The sequence below is a fragment of the Panthera uncia genome, assembly GCF_023721935.1.
Source record: "Panthera uncia isolate 11264 chromosome A3 unlocalized genomic scaffold, Puncia_PCG_1.0 HiC_scaffold_11, whole genome shotgun sequence".
In the NCBI taxonomy this organism is placed as follows: domain Eukaryota; kingdom Metazoa; phylum Chordata; class Mammalia; order Carnivora; family Felidae; genus Panthera; species Panthera uncia.
Genome location: NW_026057578.1, coordinates 23,325,680 through 23,343,557, shown reverse-complemented (window position 1 = coordinate 23,343,557; position 17,878 = coordinate 23,325,680). Strand labels below are relative to the sequence as shown.

At 51.2% G+C, this 17,878-nt stretch overlaps 2 protein-coding genes across 3 annotated transcripts in view; both read right to left on the bottom strand.

Moving 5' to 3' along the window:
- Positions 1-1,197: 1,197 nt before the first annotated feature.
- Positions 1,198-6,949, bottom strand: FAM83C (family with sequence similarity 83 member C). The gene is made up of 4 exons (XM_049650916.1): positions 6,437-6,949; positions 4,078-4,245; positions 3,691-3,815; positions 1,198-3,177 (listed from the first exon to the last, which is right to left on the bottom strand). The coding sequence occupies exons 1-4, from the start codon at positions 6,947-6,949 to the stop codon at positions 1,737-1,739; spliced, it is 2,247 nt and encodes a 748-aa protein (XP_049506873.1). The 3' UTR covers positions 1,198-1,736.
- An 8,177-nt stretch (positions 6,950-15,126) lies between these two features.
- The window catches only part of LOC125936675 (ubiquinol-cytochrome-c reductase complex assembly factor 1), a 104,589-nt gene continuing 101,837 nt past the window's right edge, over positions 15,127-17,878 (bottom strand). The window contains exon 10 of one of the 2 annotated variants that reach the window (XM_049650912.1): positions 15,127-16,347. In XM_049650912.1, the coding sequence (XP_049506869.1) occupies positions 16,081-16,347 (267 nt within the window). In that variant the 3' untranslated portion in view covers positions 15,127-16,080. The remainder of the gene's footprint in view (positions 16,348-17,878) is intronic. The other variant, XM_049650911.1, reaches the window with a different exon arrangement.

Sequence of the window (17,878 nt, the reverse complement as noted above, 5' to 3'; positions counted from 1 at the left end):
GACGTGGCCAAGAAGTAGAAGAAACCAGTCTGAAGAAGGTATTGGAGAGAGGGAAGGATGGATGAAACCGGGTCTTAGGGAGGGTCCAGATGGGCAGTGGTGTGGATGCTGACTGGCTTCCACTATGCATGTCCTTGGTCACTCACTCAGGAACCACTATGTCCTCGAGATAGATGGTAGCACTCAAGGGACCTGCTCTCATGGATGAGATGAACTTGATCTACATTTTGTAGAGTCTACACAAGCCCCAAGGCCTCTCAGAATGTCACAATGAGGGTAGAGGGGGCTTGGAGCCCTGTCCTCCCCTCAGCCCTTCTGCAAACATCCGTCTCCCTCAGGGAGCCCTCCACAATTGGCCTGAATGGTCAATTGGCTCTTCCCCAGCCCTCAACGTGAAGTTCCACAACTCCACCTTTCTCAGGACACACCAGGCTGCTGCTGGGTCATAGCATGTCTGCCTTTATTGATTTGTATTGTGTAAACTGTCCCAGGCAGGTGGTGAGCTCAGGAAAAGACGAAAAACCTATCAGAGCCTATGCTTCTGTGTGTGTGTGTGTGTGTGTGTGTGTGTGTGTGTGTGTCAGAGTCTGAGTATCCACACCCTCTCTATCCTCCCCAGTTCATCTCAGACCCACTCATCCTGTCCTGTCCTTGGCCTCTCTTCACCTGCTTCCCTCTACCAGGAATTCCTTTTCTCCTCCATCTGTCCAATCCTCCCCATCCTTCAAGGGCTGACTCAAAGTCTGCCTCCTTTGAAACTTTCCTCACCACTCCACTGTCACCACCCCCTACCACTGATTCCTTGAGTTACATACAGCTCTGTCTTGCCTGCCATTGGTTTATGTATTTATCCTTATCTCCCAGGGCCTGAGTCTGATTCACTTGTCAGCCCTGTGGTAGGTACACAGCTTAGGCCAAAGAAGATACTGGTTGCTGTGTGCATACCTATGTGTGTGTATATGGTGTGTGTATGTGGTTATGTGCATATTTATTGTCTGTGGATCCTGAGGGGTCTACAGTGTGCACTGAATGCATATATTTTGTTTCGCTACTCATTTAGCCATATTACATTTATTGAGTACCTGTAACTAGAATTCTGAGTGTTTGGGTTTATCACATGGACCTTTGTTTACTTACTGAGTGTCTATGGGTATTCAGTTTGTGGGTATGAACCCTGTCAGGGTGTTGTGTGTGTTATACAGGCATTTGGGGCATCTCTGTGATGTGTGTGTTTTGTGTGCATGGGGACATGTGAACTGTTGATAATGGTGTGTCATGTCTGTGCAAAAACACAATCGTAAGCATTAGGGACACGGGTTTGGGCCCCAGCTCTGCCACTGGTTCCACTTGGACCTGATTCCAAGCAAGTCATCAAACTCTCTGGGCCTCAGCTTCCACATTTATAAAATAGGGAAGATAGTACCTATGATCCTAGAAACGTATACCTGCTAGAGGTCTATCTTGTAGAATGTTGTGAGGATGAAGGATGAGAATTAACCTGTGTAAGGCACCCAGCACAGTGGCAAATGGCAGGTACTGTGGTTTCTGTTTTCGTGTGTGTGTGTGTGTGTGTGTGTGTGTAAACAAGAATTCTGAACTCAGTGAGTGTCTAACTTGAGCTTCTAGACACCCTCTGCTCCCCATGCAGCCCTGCTGGAGAACCCCAGGGTCTGGAACCTGAGTAAATCTAGAATCCAAGTAGATGGAGGAAGGACATGTCCTTGCTGGGAGCAGGACTAGGACTCAAAGCGGCTTCGGAGAAGTTTGAACTTGGACTTGTTGTACTTAGTGATGAGGTCCAGTTTGCTGTGGCCCAAGGTCAGCCGCTTCTCGTCCCCTGACAGGCCATTGCTACTGCCACTGTGATGGCCACCTGTGGGGCCTCCAGGGAGGCCAGGGTCAGGTCCTTGCCTGGTGCCCTGCAATTGATGATACTTGGTAATGAGGTCCAGCTTGCTGTGGCCCAGGGTCAGCCTATTCTCATCCCCAGAGCCCACTCCAGCCTTTCGAGCAGGGCTTGGTCTGGGGAGACCACTGGGCCCAGGCCCCTCACCCCGGAATGGGCCAAACTTTGTGATGAGGTCCAGCTGGCTGTGGCCCAGGGTCTGTCGTCGCTCATCAAGACTTTGCTTGTCAGCCCTGGCTGAGGAGTTGGCTTCAGGGGGCACTCTGGAGCCCCCAGCCTTGGGGTACTGTACCAGGAGGTCCAATTGGCTGTGGCTGTGGTTTGAGGACAGCCTCTTGTCCTCTGGAATTTGATTGCCAGGTCTGGGGGAACCTGACTCAGGGGTACCCCCAGCACCCTGGGTCTGAGGCAGGAGATCCAGCTGGTTATATCTCTGGTTTGGGGACAACCGCCTGTCCTCTGGAGCCTGCTCTCCAGGCCAGAAGGAGCCCAAGCTGGGGTCAACCCCAGAATCAGGGCCTCCAGCTTCTCTGGCTCTGGGGAAGGGGACAAGGAGATCCAACTGGCCATGGCTCTGATTCAGAGACACCTTCTTCTCCTCCACTGTCTCCAGGGCTGTGCTAGGTACCCAGCGACTTCGTTGGGGACTAGACTCCTGGCTTCTCAGGAGCCCATTCTCTGGGAGCCGGGATAGGGCTGAAACACCCTGGGGGAAGGGGAGGAGGGGGCGTTGGCGGGCAAGCATAGGTGACCCCACTGCCAGGGTCAAGGGGCTGGCACCATTGTGGTTGAGGGTAGGGGAGGACTGGGACCATGGGGACACCCCCAACTTGCCTAGATTGGACCTGTAGGGCCCTGGCAGGGAGCCATGGTTAGGGTCAGACAGCTGGCGCTTCAGAGAGGGCTGGCCACTGGCCCCGCGGCAGGCAGGGCCCAGGGATGAGGACCCCATACCCGTGTCACTGCAGCCACCGCCTCCTGGTGGACTGAGGTAAGAGGAGTGGTCCATTAGAGGTGAGCGTTTGATGCTGCTAAGGCTGGTGCTGGAGGGTGAGGAGGATGCAGGGCTCAACACACTGGGCCGGAAGCCCAGGGCCACTGTGGGAGGACACAGTGCCCTGGAAGATACGGGACCCTCACCACCGCAGAAGCCCTCCACAGGCCGAGACTCGGCATACAGACAGCGGAACTCCCGGTCAAAGTCTTCCACGATGCGGCCCCTCAGCTGCAGCACCATGCTAGTGTGGGCCTGGCTGCAAAGCCAGGTGAAGCTGGGAACAGAGGGTCAAGGTCAGAAGGCAAAGTGCAGGAGCCTGGGGCTGGTGGGGGGGGGGGAGTCATAACCAGGTGAACATACCAAGACAACTCCACCACCATTAGGACCTACGTGAGGCGACAGAGCTCTGACTTCAGAGTCTGTGCTAGTCCTAACTCAGCTTAGAGGACTTGGGCACATGGTTTCCCATCTCAGGGTCTCAACTCCCCCATCTGTAAAATGGACTGGGGACGAGAGTCCCTGGAGTCCCTCCAGTTCTGAGGTGCAATATGCCAAAGGCATTAAAGTAATCCTTCCACAGAGTGAGCTCCTCCAGGGCCCAGTGGGGGGCTGTCTTTCCCCCCCACTATGCCCTGAGGCCTGCACAGTGCCTGGCACTTGGTAGCTGTCAAGTCCATGTTGCCAGGGTTGGGTGGATGAAGGTAAATTCAAGCTGCCAGATCCCAGGTGCCTCACCAGCCGGTGGCACAGCCCCCCCGCCCCTCTCTCCCCTGTTCCCTGTGCTCACCTGTAGCTGCCTGCCACCACCTGCTCACAGTCGATGATAACAAACTTCTCCAGAGCCTGCCCCGTGAAGCGGCGGCCGGCCTTGCTGCAGTATGTGTCCCCACATGTGCTCCGCACACGCATGTTCTGGGCCAAGGAGGGAGGTAGGTTGGGTGATGACCTTGAGAGAATGGGGCTCAAGCCACATCTAAATCCCTTGCAGTCTCTAACCTTAAGCAGCTAAGGAAAGTCAGGTCGCCCACTCCCATTGACCCCCCCCCCCCCCCCCCAAAGATAGCCCGGGCCCCCCCCCCCCCTTCCCCCCCCCCCCCCCACATGCTTACTGACCCTTCTGCCCTCCCTGACTCCCCACCCCACCCCCTGGTTACCGCCCCTGTCCCTCACTGACCGGCAGGTGCCCCCCATTGAGGTCCATCTTGTAGCACATCTCCAGGAAGTGCCTTAGGTGCTCCTGAGCCAAAAGCAGGTAGACAGGGACACCACGCCGGCTCGAGGCCTCCATGAGGTCACACAGAAGCTCCATGTCCGTGAATATATCCATCACGACAGCTACCACCTGGAGGACGTAGGGAGAATTTCAGCCCTGCCTGGGATATTGCCCAGCCCAGGGGTGGGGGCTGAGGTCCCAAGAAAAGAGAACTGGGCTTAAAAGCAGGAGGCCAGAGCCTTTGAGAACATCTGGACTGGAAGGGCTTTTAGCAACAACCTAGCTCAGAGGTTCTTAACTTAGACTCAGCGGGGGTTCCACTGTCTTGAATGCCCAAAATACGTTTGCAAGCTTCGGTGTGCATATTTCTGGGGACAGAGGGTTTATCTGTCATGGGCTTCTCAAAGATGTCTGTGAGGAGACCTAGGCCAAGAGTAGGGAAGGAGTCAGGAGCAGATACTAGACCCCAATTCCCAGTGCAGGCCCTCATGCTCTCCCACTAGCTCCAGCCCTAGCGCTGTCAAAGTTTCCCTCCTCAAGAATTAGAGCTGCAGGCCAGTTATTGGGGGCTTTGAGCCATTGGCCAGACCTGCCTCAGTTTCCCTACAAAGCAACAGAGGTCTAGTGTGGTATCTTATACCCACAGACTCCCTCACTTCCACCCACGCCAAGTGAGACCAAGTTTTCTGCTCAGTTGAGGGACTGGGGCTTGTGGTCTCCTCATCTAATGGACTGCCTCACAGAAGCCCTGAAAACCCCCTCACACCATCAAGCCCCCAACTGCCCCTTCTTCCCTTTGCATATATCTGCTGTGAGAACCACCTTTGTCGTCCAGGCTGAGGCAAGAGGTGCAAAGCACTGCAGCTCTGGAGCCGGACAGAACCGGGTTCAAATCTGCACTCTGCTACTTCCTAGTGATACAGCCTTGGGCAAGTTTCTTCACCTCTGCGAGCCTCAATTTCCTCGTCTGTTAAATGAAGATAATGATAGCTACATCTCATAGTTATGAGGAATTCAATGTGAAAATACTCAACACACAACAGAAGCTCAATAAATGTTCCTTTCCTGCTGCCTGCTTAACGAACAAGGACATTGGCCCACAGGAAAAGGAAGCCCTTCCCAAGGTCACTCTGAGAGTCAGTGACAGCCCAGAGTGGAAGCCTGGCTCCTGGCCCAGAGGTGGAGGGTCTAGGTGAGGGTGAGGAGGCAAGTGCTGGAGGGTGCCCTAGTCCACGGCACAGGCCTGGCTGAGGGTGGGGGAAACAAGGTCAGGTAAGAAAGATCAAAGGGCCAGGGGTGACAACAGCAGCCACCTCACTAATAACCCCATTCCCAGTGCTAATCAGGCCCGGCCCTCCCCTGCCTCGGGCACAGGCAGGTTTGCCAAGGAGGCTCTGGAGGCACCTGGGAGATTCCAGCTTGCTGGCTCCTGATCTCTGCAGCAGGCTGCTCCCCCAGACAAAGACACTGAGTCTAACCCACCTCAAATCCTTCGTGGGGTCATCTGATCCATTCCCCTGCCTCCTGAGTCGGAGGTCAGGGCTCAGGAATGAAGCTATGTTAGTCTGTGGCTGGAGCCTTCCCAGATACTGACCATGGGACCTGCTCTCCTCCCCCTCTTCTTTCTCCTGAGCCCCAGCTCCCCACCTCTGAGCCCAGAAGCCCCCACGCCTCTTCCCTTTTGGTGCAGAACTATCATCCTGGCCCTCAAATGCCATGCTGAGGCCCAGGCACCAGTGCCTTCTTCCCCGTTTCAGGCCCAGCTGGAGATGCAGTATACGAGGGGTGAGGTGCAGCTGGGGATGTGCACCAGGAGGCAGGGCCAAGCCTGGGTCCAGGGCCTGAGTCAGGGCCCCTTTCTCTCCCCCTGAGCTCTATTTCACCAACTGACTGGACCTTCCTGAGCAAGTGCCAGCCCCTCTCTGGCCTCAGTTTCCTCCTCAATAAGTCAAGGGGGTGACTCAAATGTTCATCAAGGTTGGACTTCTTAGTTTGGGAGCATAAACTCTCCAAGACTCTGATGAAGGCCATGGACTCTCTCCCAAGAAAGATGCAGAAAGGATCCCTCCTAGCAATATGCCCAATTTTGCCTGCATTTTTAGGGTGTTTGGTGAGTAATGCTCTTGAGTGTCAAGGGATTACCAGGGTAAATAAAACACATGCCCACCCTCTAGGAGCTGGTGATCTGATAGAGGCCAGAGGTTCTAGTCCCAGTACTGCCCCTAAGCTGCTTTATATGGCCTTGGGTTGGTCCCTTTCCCTCCCTGGGTCTCAGTTTACACATCTGTGGAATGAATGTCTGAAGATATAAGGCCCTTACCGTGCGGGCCTGGCTGATGAGAAAACGCAGAAGGTCCTTGATGTTCTTGGCCTTGTCCCGCTGGAAGTGGACCACAGCCTGGGTGGGGCTGAAGCCTGTGGCCTGCGGAACCTCAGGCCAGCCCAAGTCCAGGTCCGGGGGGTCTATGTCAGAGGCCATGGGGAAGTAAGTGCCTGAGGTGATTTCAGAGAGCAAGCTGAGGCGGTCAGGCCCTGAGGCCTCCAGTCCCTGGGCCTCGCTGAGCTCAGGGCCCCCATGCACATGGCTGGTCATGTAGTCCACGTCCAGAGCACTCAGGAAGGGCAGCTCCCGCTCCTCGGAGATGACCCGCAGGTAGGCGACCTCGCCCCGCTCCAGGAGGGCGTCGGCTGCCAGCCGGGCAGCCTCACTGTGCTGGAGCACCAGCGGTGAGGCCTCCCGCCACCACGGCCGCTTCAGCTCCTCCACCCGGCCCCGCAGGGGTCCCGCCATGCCCTGGGCCCCCAAGTCCCCAGGCCCTAGGCCTCCGAACATTCCTGCCCACCTGGCTGCCCTCACCCTCCAGCAGGCTCCATGGCCTGCACCCTGGGCCGGCTGCAGCAGGAAGAAGATACCAATAGAACCACCTCCTGCCTGCCCGCCCCGTATGTGCCAGGGCCCCCAACACGTTGCCACCCTAAATCAGAGCCATGCTCCGCCCCATTGCCCCTGGCCTCTGGAACCTGTCGGGTCAGCCTCACCTGTCTGCCTGCTGTTGAGACTCGTCCGCTCAGGGAAATGGCAGTGCCAGGCCCTTAGCACGCACTCCTGCCCACCCCCACCCTGGCACCACCCCACCTTCACCTGCCCCAGCCCCACCAGGCTCCCAGCAAGTTTCCTCCAAACCCTGACCTTCCAGAGCCCCCATAGAGGTTGGATTATGGTCCAGAGGGGCCCAGTCCTGTTCAGACACACACATGCACAACACACACACATACACTCGCACGCACACACACACACCAGGGTGGATAAATGACTCAAGATACCGAGATAAAGACATGAACACACAAGTAGATAGGCTGTCATGTCATATGCAGACCATACGTTTCGATCAAACCCATGTGAACTGACCCAAATGTTAATTCAGAGACAAGCCATAACCCTAAACATACCATGGTGGATATCACAAGCCTTGGCACACCTTGCATATAGGCCTTAAATAACTGAACAGGGTGTCACACAGAGCTGTCAAGGACATCAGCACCTATCTGTCCCCCGTCTGGGCTCATCTGCTCCCATGATGGCTCTGCCGCTCTCTACCTCCCTAAGTGTGACACTCACAGTCCGCTGCCCACCCCCCACCCTGGCTCTGAGTCCATCCTCCAAGGATCTCCAGCAGTGGCTTTTACCCTAGTCCCCAGGAACAGCTGGGGAGTGTTAAAATGCAGATCCCCAGGATTCACCCATCTGAGATTCAAATCCAGAAAATCTGAGTAAACCTCTGAAGCCTGCTTTTTTACAAGTACCCCGGTGCACCTGGGACAGTGGACCCAGGCCCATCCCTGAGAAATGCTGTTCCACATGGCTTGGCCTGGCATGGGCCACACCACATTCTTCCTCCCCACCTCAGGGGCTGCGTATTAAATGGCTCAGAAGAAAGGTTGTTTTAGAGGAATGGCGGCACACTGCAAGGTCAGGAGGCAAACAGAGCAGGCAAGTTTCTGTTCTCTGCCCCTAACAAGGGCCACAGTCTCAGAGTCCTCAGTAGCATGAGTAAGAGGCTTTGCTCTGGAGAAGAGGGGTCGGTAGATGGCAGTTAGTTAGGGAGGCAGGCCAGGCAGAAGTGGTCACAGCAGTGCACAGTGCCAACTCACGGTGCTACCCTTCTAAGGTGGGATGAGGTCCAATGAGGATGGCCTGGACAACAGGAGACCTAACATCACGTCTCACAACCCAGTATAATACTGATTTCACTTGCTTTATCTGGTCTGTGATCATGTTCAGACCAGACACGGGTCCTTCTATGTCCACGAGGCTTCACACAGGGCCTAACACATTCATGGCAGGGAGCAGAGGGATCTAGGGGTTCCCATGTCGACCTGGGCCCTGGGACCCAAGATGAATGGGACTGGGGCTTTGTCTTTGAGGATCCTAGAAGTGAGGGGCCCAGGGGTCAGGGTAAGGCCAAGAGGTGAGATGCTGGGCCATTCCATCCCATTCCAGAGGCAGGGGCAGACACTGGAACACCAGATGCGCTAAGGAGGTCCTTCACCCGGGGTGGGGGTGGGGGATTACATGAACAGTAAGAGATTGGGTAAACAGAGCCAGACCGTGGGAGGGTAATGAGCTGTAGGGGTATCCAGGAGGCAGGGCCCTCATTAGGGCCTTATCTCCAGATTTGTTTGCGGGTAGAAGTGGGCCCTTATCTGGGCTGGAGAACTGTTCCTGAGAGGGGAGACAGGGTGTTTCTGTGTTGCTGGGTTCCTGTGTTTATCCCTCAATGTTTACACATCTATCTGATGATACATATTGTTGGCTATTTTTATAAAAACTATTTTTAATTGTGGAAAAAGACTTATAAAGTTTACCATCTTAACCATTTTTAAGTATACAGTTCAGTGGCATTAAGTACATTCATGCTGTTGTGCAACAATCACCACCATCCATCTCCAGAACTTTTTCATCTTCCCCAGTTGAAACTCTGTACCCTTAATTAAACACCAACTCCCCATTCCCTCCTCTCCTCCAGCCTCTGGTAACCACCACTATTTCTTTTCTTTTCCCTTTTTTAATGTTATTTTTGAGAGAGAAAGAGAGAGAGTGAGCAGGGGAGGAGCAGAGAGAGGGGGACTAAAGGATCCCAAGCAGACTCTGTGCTGACAGCAGAGAGCCCAATGTGGGATTCAAACCCACGAACTGTGAGATCATGACCTGAGCCGAAGTTGGACACTTAACTGAGTCACCCAGGTGCCCCACCACCAACCTACTTTCTGACTCAATGAATATGACTACTCTAAGCATCTCATCTCAGTGGAATCAAACAGTATTTGTCCTTTTGTGACTGGCATATTTCACTTAGCATAAAGTCCTCAAGGTTCATCCATGTTGTAGCACATGTCAGAATTTCCTTCCTTTTTAAGGCTAAATAATAGTCCACTGTGTGTATAAACCACGTTGTTTATCCATTCAACCACTGATGGATACTTGGGTTGTTTCCACCTTTTGGCTATTGTGAATAATGCTCTTTAAACACGGGTGTACAAATTTGGCTCTAGAGTTTTGTATATTTCCCTCCATGCTGATGTTTGTGTCAGATTCTTTTTTTTTTTTTAAACCCAGCCCCACTCATCTTGGGTCCCAGGGCCCAGATCGACATGGGAACCCCTAAATCCCTCTGCCCCCTGCCACGAATGTGTTAGGCCCTGTGTGAAGCTTTGTGGACATAGAAGGACCTGTGTCTGGCCTGAACATGATCACAGACCAGATAAAATGAGTGAAATCAGTATGCTCAACATGGGGCTTGATCTCACAACCCTGAGATCAGAAGTAATGTGCTTTATAGACTGAGCCAACAAGGCACGATTCTATTTTTGTAAGTAAAAAACAAAACAAAACAAAAAAAACCCAACAGTGAACATCAGTAATTTCATATGGTTCAACTCAATATATATACACATGCTCATGCATAGCTGTACCTGTGCATGTAATGTACATGTATATGCTATCTGTTAACGTTTGTATGTCTGCTTGGCTGTCTTTAAATATCTAGCCATATGTCAGTGTGCATTTACCTGTGTCTGCATGTGTGTATGTATATTTGTGTGATGTTTGGGTGAAGATCTGTTTGTGTGCATGAGTGACTGTGCAGCGGGGGAGGTCTTTGACCCTAACTCTGCAGTGTGGTACTGGGTGCGTGCACAGGAAGGTCAAGTGAGCGGGGCAGAGACAGGAAGACAATGAATTGAAGTGAAAAGGGCTCCAAGGTATCCCTGACACGCTGATAATGAAAGCGTTTAAGTCAAATCAAATCCCCTAGGTGGCAAGACTAGCCCCTCCCATTGGATTGAATGGGTAGAGGGCAACCAGAGGGTAGACAGGTATATCCTGGCCTCAGGGCTGGGCCTGGGCTGGAGACCCAGAGTGGTAGGAGCCGTATGGATAGCAAAGCCTGGACCCTGGCAGCAGTGTGTTGGCACAGGCCCCTTAATAACCGTTATTAAAGGGAAGAAAAATATTTTCCTGTCCCGGGGACGTGTCAGGCGCCTGCCTGGCATCATTCTGCCATCCTGGGGGCCACCTCACCTTGTCTGTGGTCTTTTATAAGCCAGGTGGCGCCTGGGCAGATGACTGTCATGTGGGGATGGTTGGAGCCCATCAGATGCAGGCTGCTCGGATGCCAGCACTGCCGCGTACCTTTTATGTGGCACTTCTGGGTGGGGGGTGACAGTATTCCTGGGAGGAGCAGAAAGTAGGAGAGCCAGGCTGTGCCCAAATCCCTTGCATCAAGGCAAAGTGACCTAAGAGCTAGAGACACAGGAACAAGCGGTGAAGATATAAAAGGGTGAGAAAGACTCCAAGATGTGCAGAATGACATTCCGGGCTGGAGGGCTAGAGGGGCACAGGCATGGCTACTGAAGGAAGATGGGAGGCTGTGGTGCAGGGAAAGGGCTGCCAGAAAGGTCTCTGGAGCCACACTCTGAAGAGGGCCTTGCTGAATTGGTGGCTCTCATTGTCCAGACGATGGCGAAAGGTTGGCAAGATTTCTAGAGTGGTATTTTAGGATGACTTACGAAACAGCCCCCCAGGGGAAGAGTGGCCCAAAGCACCAGACTGGCAGAACAACCCACATGGGTGTGGTTCACTGTTCTTGAGCACCACAGGGGCCTTCAGGAGGTCCCACTCGCTCTGGCACTTAATGAGCAAATGGAACAATCACAACTCTGAGCTACAGTGGTTTAATCTGTAAAATGGGACCAACATCACCTCCTTCACCAGGTTTTTGTGAGGAATAAGTGGGCTATTCTTTTATTCTTTTTTTAAGTTTATTTCTTTTAAGAAAGAGACAGTGCAAGTGGGGGAGGGGCAGAGAGAGAGGGAGAGAGAGAGAATTCCAAGCAGGTTCCGCACTGCCAGCGCAGAGCCCAATGTGGCGCTCAAACCCATGAAGCTGTGAGATCATGACCTGAGCAAAAACCAAGAGTCAGATGCTTAACCAACTGAGCTACCCAGGCCCCCCATAAATGGGCTATTTTATGGCAAGTGCCTGACCAAGAGGAGGAATAGTAGTTTAGTACATGCTGGATTCTAGAGCTTTCTCAGGCCATGAAAGGGGCAGGGGCTCAAGTAGAGGCCTGAAGACAAAAGAGGCCTGAAGCAGCCACCGGAGGAGCTACTTTGGTCCGTCTCAGACCCGTTCTAGACCAAAGGCTGGCTCTGAATGTGAACATGGCCCTCTGGCCACGTCAGTGGAGTGTGGCTCTGAGATTTGGCCTTATTCCAGCTCACAGGGGACAGGGTCCTCTCTTCACCCTCCATACACAGATAAGCATTCTGGCAGGCAGATCACAAGAACGAGAATTTGGGCATTCTATTTTGTAAAGGTGGCCGAGTCTGGGGTCTAGACTACAGACACTGTGATGATGGTGTCTCCCTTCCCTCAACTTCCCACAACCCACTCATCCACCTTATCCCATCCAGTTGTAGACTTGTTCTGTTTCTGTAAGGGGAGGGAATTCCTACTCTACTTTCCAGGAGGAGAAGTAGGAGAGGACTGCCCCCTCTTTTCTCTTCACTCGCTCTTCCTCTCCAAGGAAGGAATGGCTAGTCTGATTGGTGGCTTAGAAGGAGCTGGACTCCAATCTTTTGCCCTGCCCGCACCCTCCCTCTCTCCCTCCCTCTCTCTCTCTCTCTTTGGTTCTGCTGTAGGCAAAGGTAGTATATTCTTCATTCACCTGCATAGCAAACTTCCAGAGGAGGTTCTGCCCCTGTAATGGGGAGGAAGAGGTCTGCTCTTTCTGGGGGTAGAGGTGAGTAAGTTTAGTTTTAGGATATTAACAAGCCCATTTGGCCAGAGAGTGAAAGCTACATTCTCCAATCAGCTTTGTCAGAAATACTGGTATAACCACTGTTTTCATATCTCTTAGGTCTTTTCTTTTTTTTAAATTTTATATGTTTATTTATTTTTGAGAGAGAGAGAGATAGGGAGCATGAGCAGGTGAGGGGACAGAGGATCTGATGCGGGCTCTGATTGACAACACCGAGTTCGATATGGAGACTGAATTCACAAACCGTGAGATCATGACCTGAGCCAAAGTCGGACGTTTAACCGACTGAGCCACCCAGGTGCCCCTGTCTCTTAGGTCTTATTTCTCAATTCGTTTTGAACTTGGGAGAGGAAGAAAGAGATATTATCTAATGACCTCTTAAGCCCCCAGCATTGTTGGTCTCACCACCTCACCCTCCCTGTCATATCCCATCATCTCCTCTCCTCTGTCCATCCAGTTCACCCAACATGTATTTAATGCATCCTTTAAGCCAGCACTGTGGGCTCAAAGATGAGTAAGACTTGGTCTCTGCCTTGGAGGAATTCATTGTTTAGTGGGGAAGGTAGACTCATAAATAATTGTAAGCCACAGGTTAAACCAAGGTATAAATGAAATGCTTTGGGGGTTTACAGCTCATGACCCATTCTGGAACCTTAGAGGAACCGTGTCTCCACCCCCCATCCCCAACTAGGGTACAGCCCTGTGGCAGGCTTTTTCTCACATGGTGACTGGGAGGTTAAGGAGCCATTTCTGGACAGGGGGAGATAAAATTAGGGAAGAAACAAGCCAGCAGAGGCCTATGGTTCTGGTTCCCAATGGCAAAAACTTGAGTTTCTCAGGACCTCAGCCTCCCATGTGTGAAGTAAGAAGGTGGGGTTGGAAGTCTCCAACTCTCTTCTAGCACTTACATATTCCATCACTCCACCCACCCCCCCCTGTTTGACATTACAGGTCAGTACTTGAAGACTCCCTTTCTAGAAATTCTCCATTCAGGATCTCTAGGACCTTTTCTCCCCTCAATAGATGGATGGTAGATTTGTGTGTGTGTGTGTGTGTGTGTGTGTGTGTGTGTGTGTGTGTGTGAGGCCCTTGACCTGGGAAGGGTGTAGGTCCTAGGCTCACCAGCATAGCTCAAGGGAAGTCTCCTGGAAGCCACAGATGATTTGTGATGGCTGGTTAACACTGGGACAGGAGTGAGTGGGTAGACGATAATGGTCAGGGCCCCAGGGTCTGGCTTACCCCTGCCTAAGGCCAAACCAGTGGTGCGGTGGGCAAGCCATAGTGGGATTCTGTGGGAAGCCTAGAAATAGGCAGAACCAGGGCAACAACTACAGGAGGGCTGCTCCCAAAGGAAGAGTTCAAACACTTCGGACTCTCCAAAAACCCACTAGCTCCCTTTCCTTTCCCCTTCACCCCAATGACCGGTAAACTCCAGGTTCCCTGGAGACCAGCATGAGCTTGCCCTTTCCCTCTCAGCCTCCTCACCTCAGAAATCCCTTGTGCCCCATTTGTACTCCAATCTCTGGTCACAGGAAAAGTTCCCTCCTCCCCTCCAAAGCCAGGCCCTTGTTCTCAAGACCAGGCTTCCACTTTCAGAAGGATCTCATAATTCCTAACACTTATGGGAAGTTTCCTACTCCATCGGGTGCTTTACATTTACTCAGGCTCCTCACCCGCCCATGCACATCTTCATTTTTCTGTGCTTTAAATACCTTAGTTCTTACCGTGCTCTCCTAACTCCTGCCCAATTTTCCTCCGTTTCTTTTCAGCTAGGCACTTATCAAGATACCCTGCCTTCTTAATCCTTTGCAATGTCTGTATTCTCTCAAAAATCTTGTTCCTGGAATAGTCTAAAACCCTTAAGCCTCATTCACTTACTCCCTGGCCCCTACTCTGCAGCATGCACCATTAAAAACCTCCTCCTTCTGGCAGTTCTCTCCCCTGGCTTCTACCCCAGCCTCTACTTCCTATGCTGGTTCTTGCTCTTCCTACCCAACCCCCGCCTTCCCCCCAATGCTTTCTCCCACACTGACCCCACTTCCTGGTCAACCCTCTACATTTTACCTCTGGGAGCTCATCCATTTTCATGATTTCAAGTGTCCTTCTATACCCAAGACAAGTCCAAAGTCCTTAGTCCCTCTATCCTAATCATCTCCCAAGGTTCAGCCCCTCTCTATGCCCTTGCTCTCCCTGGGGCACCTTCCACCAGACCTGCCCCCATACAGACATAACCAACATACACCAAAAGCAATGGGGTAGGGCTCAAAAGACAGGAGACTGTTCAGCTTTGCTACAGAGTCACTTTGCACCAATTAGTGGCTTCTTCTCAGTGAACCTGTTCCCCTACTATACGATGTGGGCAATAATCCCTGCTCTATCCCATAGGATAATGTAATTAGCACTTGGAAAAAACACAATACAGAAGATTCTTCTTTTTTGAGTTTCCCTCTTCTGCCCAACATTGCCATCTCTTGGCTCCCAGGAGAGCTCCAGGCTGCTTTCTTCAGGCTCCAAGAGCAGGGAGGCATCAAGTCCCGATGATTTCTTCAAAAATGTTTCTGGAGTTTGAATTTTCAAGTTTATTAATTTATTTTGAGAGAGAATGAGTGTGAGCAGGAGAGGGCAGAGAGAGAATCCCAAGCAGGTTCTATGCTGTCAGCATGGAGCCGGATATGGGGCTCGATGCCATGAACCGTGAGATCACGACCTGAGCCGAAACCAGGAGTCGGACACTCAACCGACTGAACCACCCAGGAGCCCCTGAACTTCCCTTTGAATCCCTACAATCACCCTCCAGGCCCTCAAACCTAGTTGGCTAGTTCCTGACTGAGCCAATCCACCTTACACATCACCGAACATCTCCACTCCCATCAGGTCACAGCCCTTACTGAGAATGCCTGCCAGATGCTGTATTACCCAGGCTACCCCCATTTGTGGCCCCACCTGGCTCTCTGCAACCTTTTCTTCCCTTAGCAAACCACTCAGCTGGACCACGTGAGTCTGAAGGGCTTCCTGTTCTGGGCCTTCTCCTGGGCAGCTCATTTCCTGTTTCACTTTCCACCTACCTAAACTTTGCCCATCCTTATGTCCCAACTCCCTTCAAGGCTTTTCTGATGTCTAACCCCCTTGTTCTGACATTTCCTGTTAGTGTGTGTATGTGTCTACATAAACCCACATGGCTGGATATCGCATGTTTCTTTTTACTTTTTTAAATTGTAGCAATAACTGCTCCTTTCCCCATCTGGTATTCCTTTTCTAAAACCAAACGCATTGGACTCGGGTCACAGAACCACCTGAGTCTGCATGCAGAGTAAATCTGGGTCCCCCTGAGCTTCATGCAGTTTCCCTCAATGGTAACAGGAGTTTAGTAACACTTACCTCACAGATTTGTCACTGAGGATTAAAAGTCGTAACAAGTGAAAATACCAAGCAGTGTCTGAGACAAAAACAGAAATGGAAAAGATACTGGCTGAATTGTGGCCTTGGCTTTAATCTCAGCTTGTTGTAAGAAACAGCAATTATTTATGGTTCTCAAACTTTTAGGCAAAACTGAAATCTTAAGAGGTACTATTCACAACGTTGTTCAGTGTTTCTCATTTATAACCCATACAGTATGTATGTTCTTCTCTGAAAAGAAACAATTTATTTCTTCTGATGAAGAAGTGTACTTCCTTTTATGTGACAATGGGACCTATATAACCTTGACTCCCATTTCTGCTTTTGGCTGCCAGGAATCTCAGAGCACGGTTTTATATTGTTGCAGATTTCTTCGCTAACCTGTGGGAGGCAGTGTGGGATGGAGAAAGAACAAGGACCCGAGGGTTGGAAGATGTGGACCAGGGCACCCTGGGTCCCTTCTTCCTCTGTCTGGATGAGCCTCCAGGTCTCTGTGACCCTTGGTCCCTTCACCTGTGCAAAGGGGATAAGAACGATGAGGATACCTATTTTACAGGACTGCTGTGAGAAAATGCATTAAAACCACTTCATAAATTACCCCAAAAATCCTATGAAAGTTGGTTATTAGCAGCACAGGTTCTTTCTTTTTTATTTAATATTTTTGAGGGGGACGGGCAGAGACAGGGAGACACAGAATCTGAAGCAGGTTCCAGGCTCTGCGCTGTCAGCACAGAGCCTGACACGGGGCTCAAACTCACAGACTGCCAGATCATGACCTGAGCCGAAGTTGGATGTCTAACCGAGTAAGCCACCCAGCCACCCCATTCTTTTTCTTTTTTTTTTTTAACTTTTAAAATTTATTTTTTATTATTTTTATTTTTTAGATGTTTCTTTTGGAGACAGAGCATGAGCGAGGGAGAGGCAGAGAGGGAGACACAGAATCTGAAGCAGGCACCAGGCCCCAAGCTGTCAGCACAGAGCCCGATGCAGGGCTCGAACTCATGAACCACAAGATCATGACCTAAGTCAAAGTCGAACACTTAACCAACTGAGCCCCCCAGGCGCCCCATTAATTTTTATTTTAGAGAGAGAGCCAGCGTTGAGTGAGGGGAGAGAGGCAGAGAGGGAGAGAGAATCTTAAACTGGCTCCACATTCAGGGTGGAGCCGGACTCAGGGGTCAATCCCCCAGCCCCAGGATCAAGGCCTGAGCCAAAATCAAGAGACTGATGCTCAACCGACTGAGCCACCCAGGTGCCCTTAGCAGCACAGGTTTTCTAACATGATTATTTCCCTTCCCTGCCTCCCAATATTTGCACCTTATCTTTTAAACTTTGTTCTAATCATTTTGCAGTTTTATTGTAACTGTGTCTCTGAATTTGCTGTGATCCTTTCAGGAAGTATACAGAGTACAAATAAATGACAAAATTATTTCTAGAGAGTATTCTCCCTGAGGGCAAGAAACATCCTTCATTTGTTTTGTATAATAACAATTTACAGTAGAAAAACATGTAGCTAGGGGTGCCTGGCTGGCCCAGTCCATAGAGTGTTGACTCTTGGTCTTGGGGGGTCATGAATTCGAGCCCCACATTGTAGAGATCACTTAAAAAAGAAAGAAAGAAAGAAAAACATGTAGCTACAGAAAGAACATTTAGCTCTCATTCCTATGCAAAAGCCAACGGAGGTACTTTGTACTGAATTGTTAAAATAAGCTGAACTGTGGGTCAGAGAATGATCCAGAAAGGGACTTTTTTTTTGTTGGGTTTGTACTAATAATGACTGATGATCTAGTCATTCATTCCTTCTGTCATTTAGCAAAGCTTATTCTGATGCCTACCATGAGTCAGGCACTCCTGGGACACTAGAAAATCAAAGGTGACTGACTTCACAGTGCCCATTCTGAGGGAGCTAATGGTGCAGGATGAAGGGTGTGTATGTAAAAACTAGTTTCCACCTGGGACAGACCAGGTAGGATGGGGGGTGGGTATTTGAGGATGCACAGGATTTCTCTAGTCTGAAGAGGAAACAAGGATTCCAGGTAGAGGA

Excerpts from the sequence above, each read along its gene's own strand:
- FAM83C (XM_049650916.1), bottom strand. The coding sequence starts at position 6,949 with ATGTTCGGAGGCCTAGGGCCTGGGGACTTGGGGGCCCAGGGCATGGCG. Across the intron at positions 3,816-4,077 it reads TCAATGGGGGGCACCTGCCG|AACATGCGTGTGCGGAGCAC; the intron begins GTCAGTGAGGGA and ends TCCTTGGCCCAG. Across the intron at positions 3,178-3,690 it reads GTGGTGGCAGGCAGCTACAG|CTTCACCTGGCTTTGCAGCC; the intron begins GTGAGCACAGGG and ends CTCTGTTCCCAG.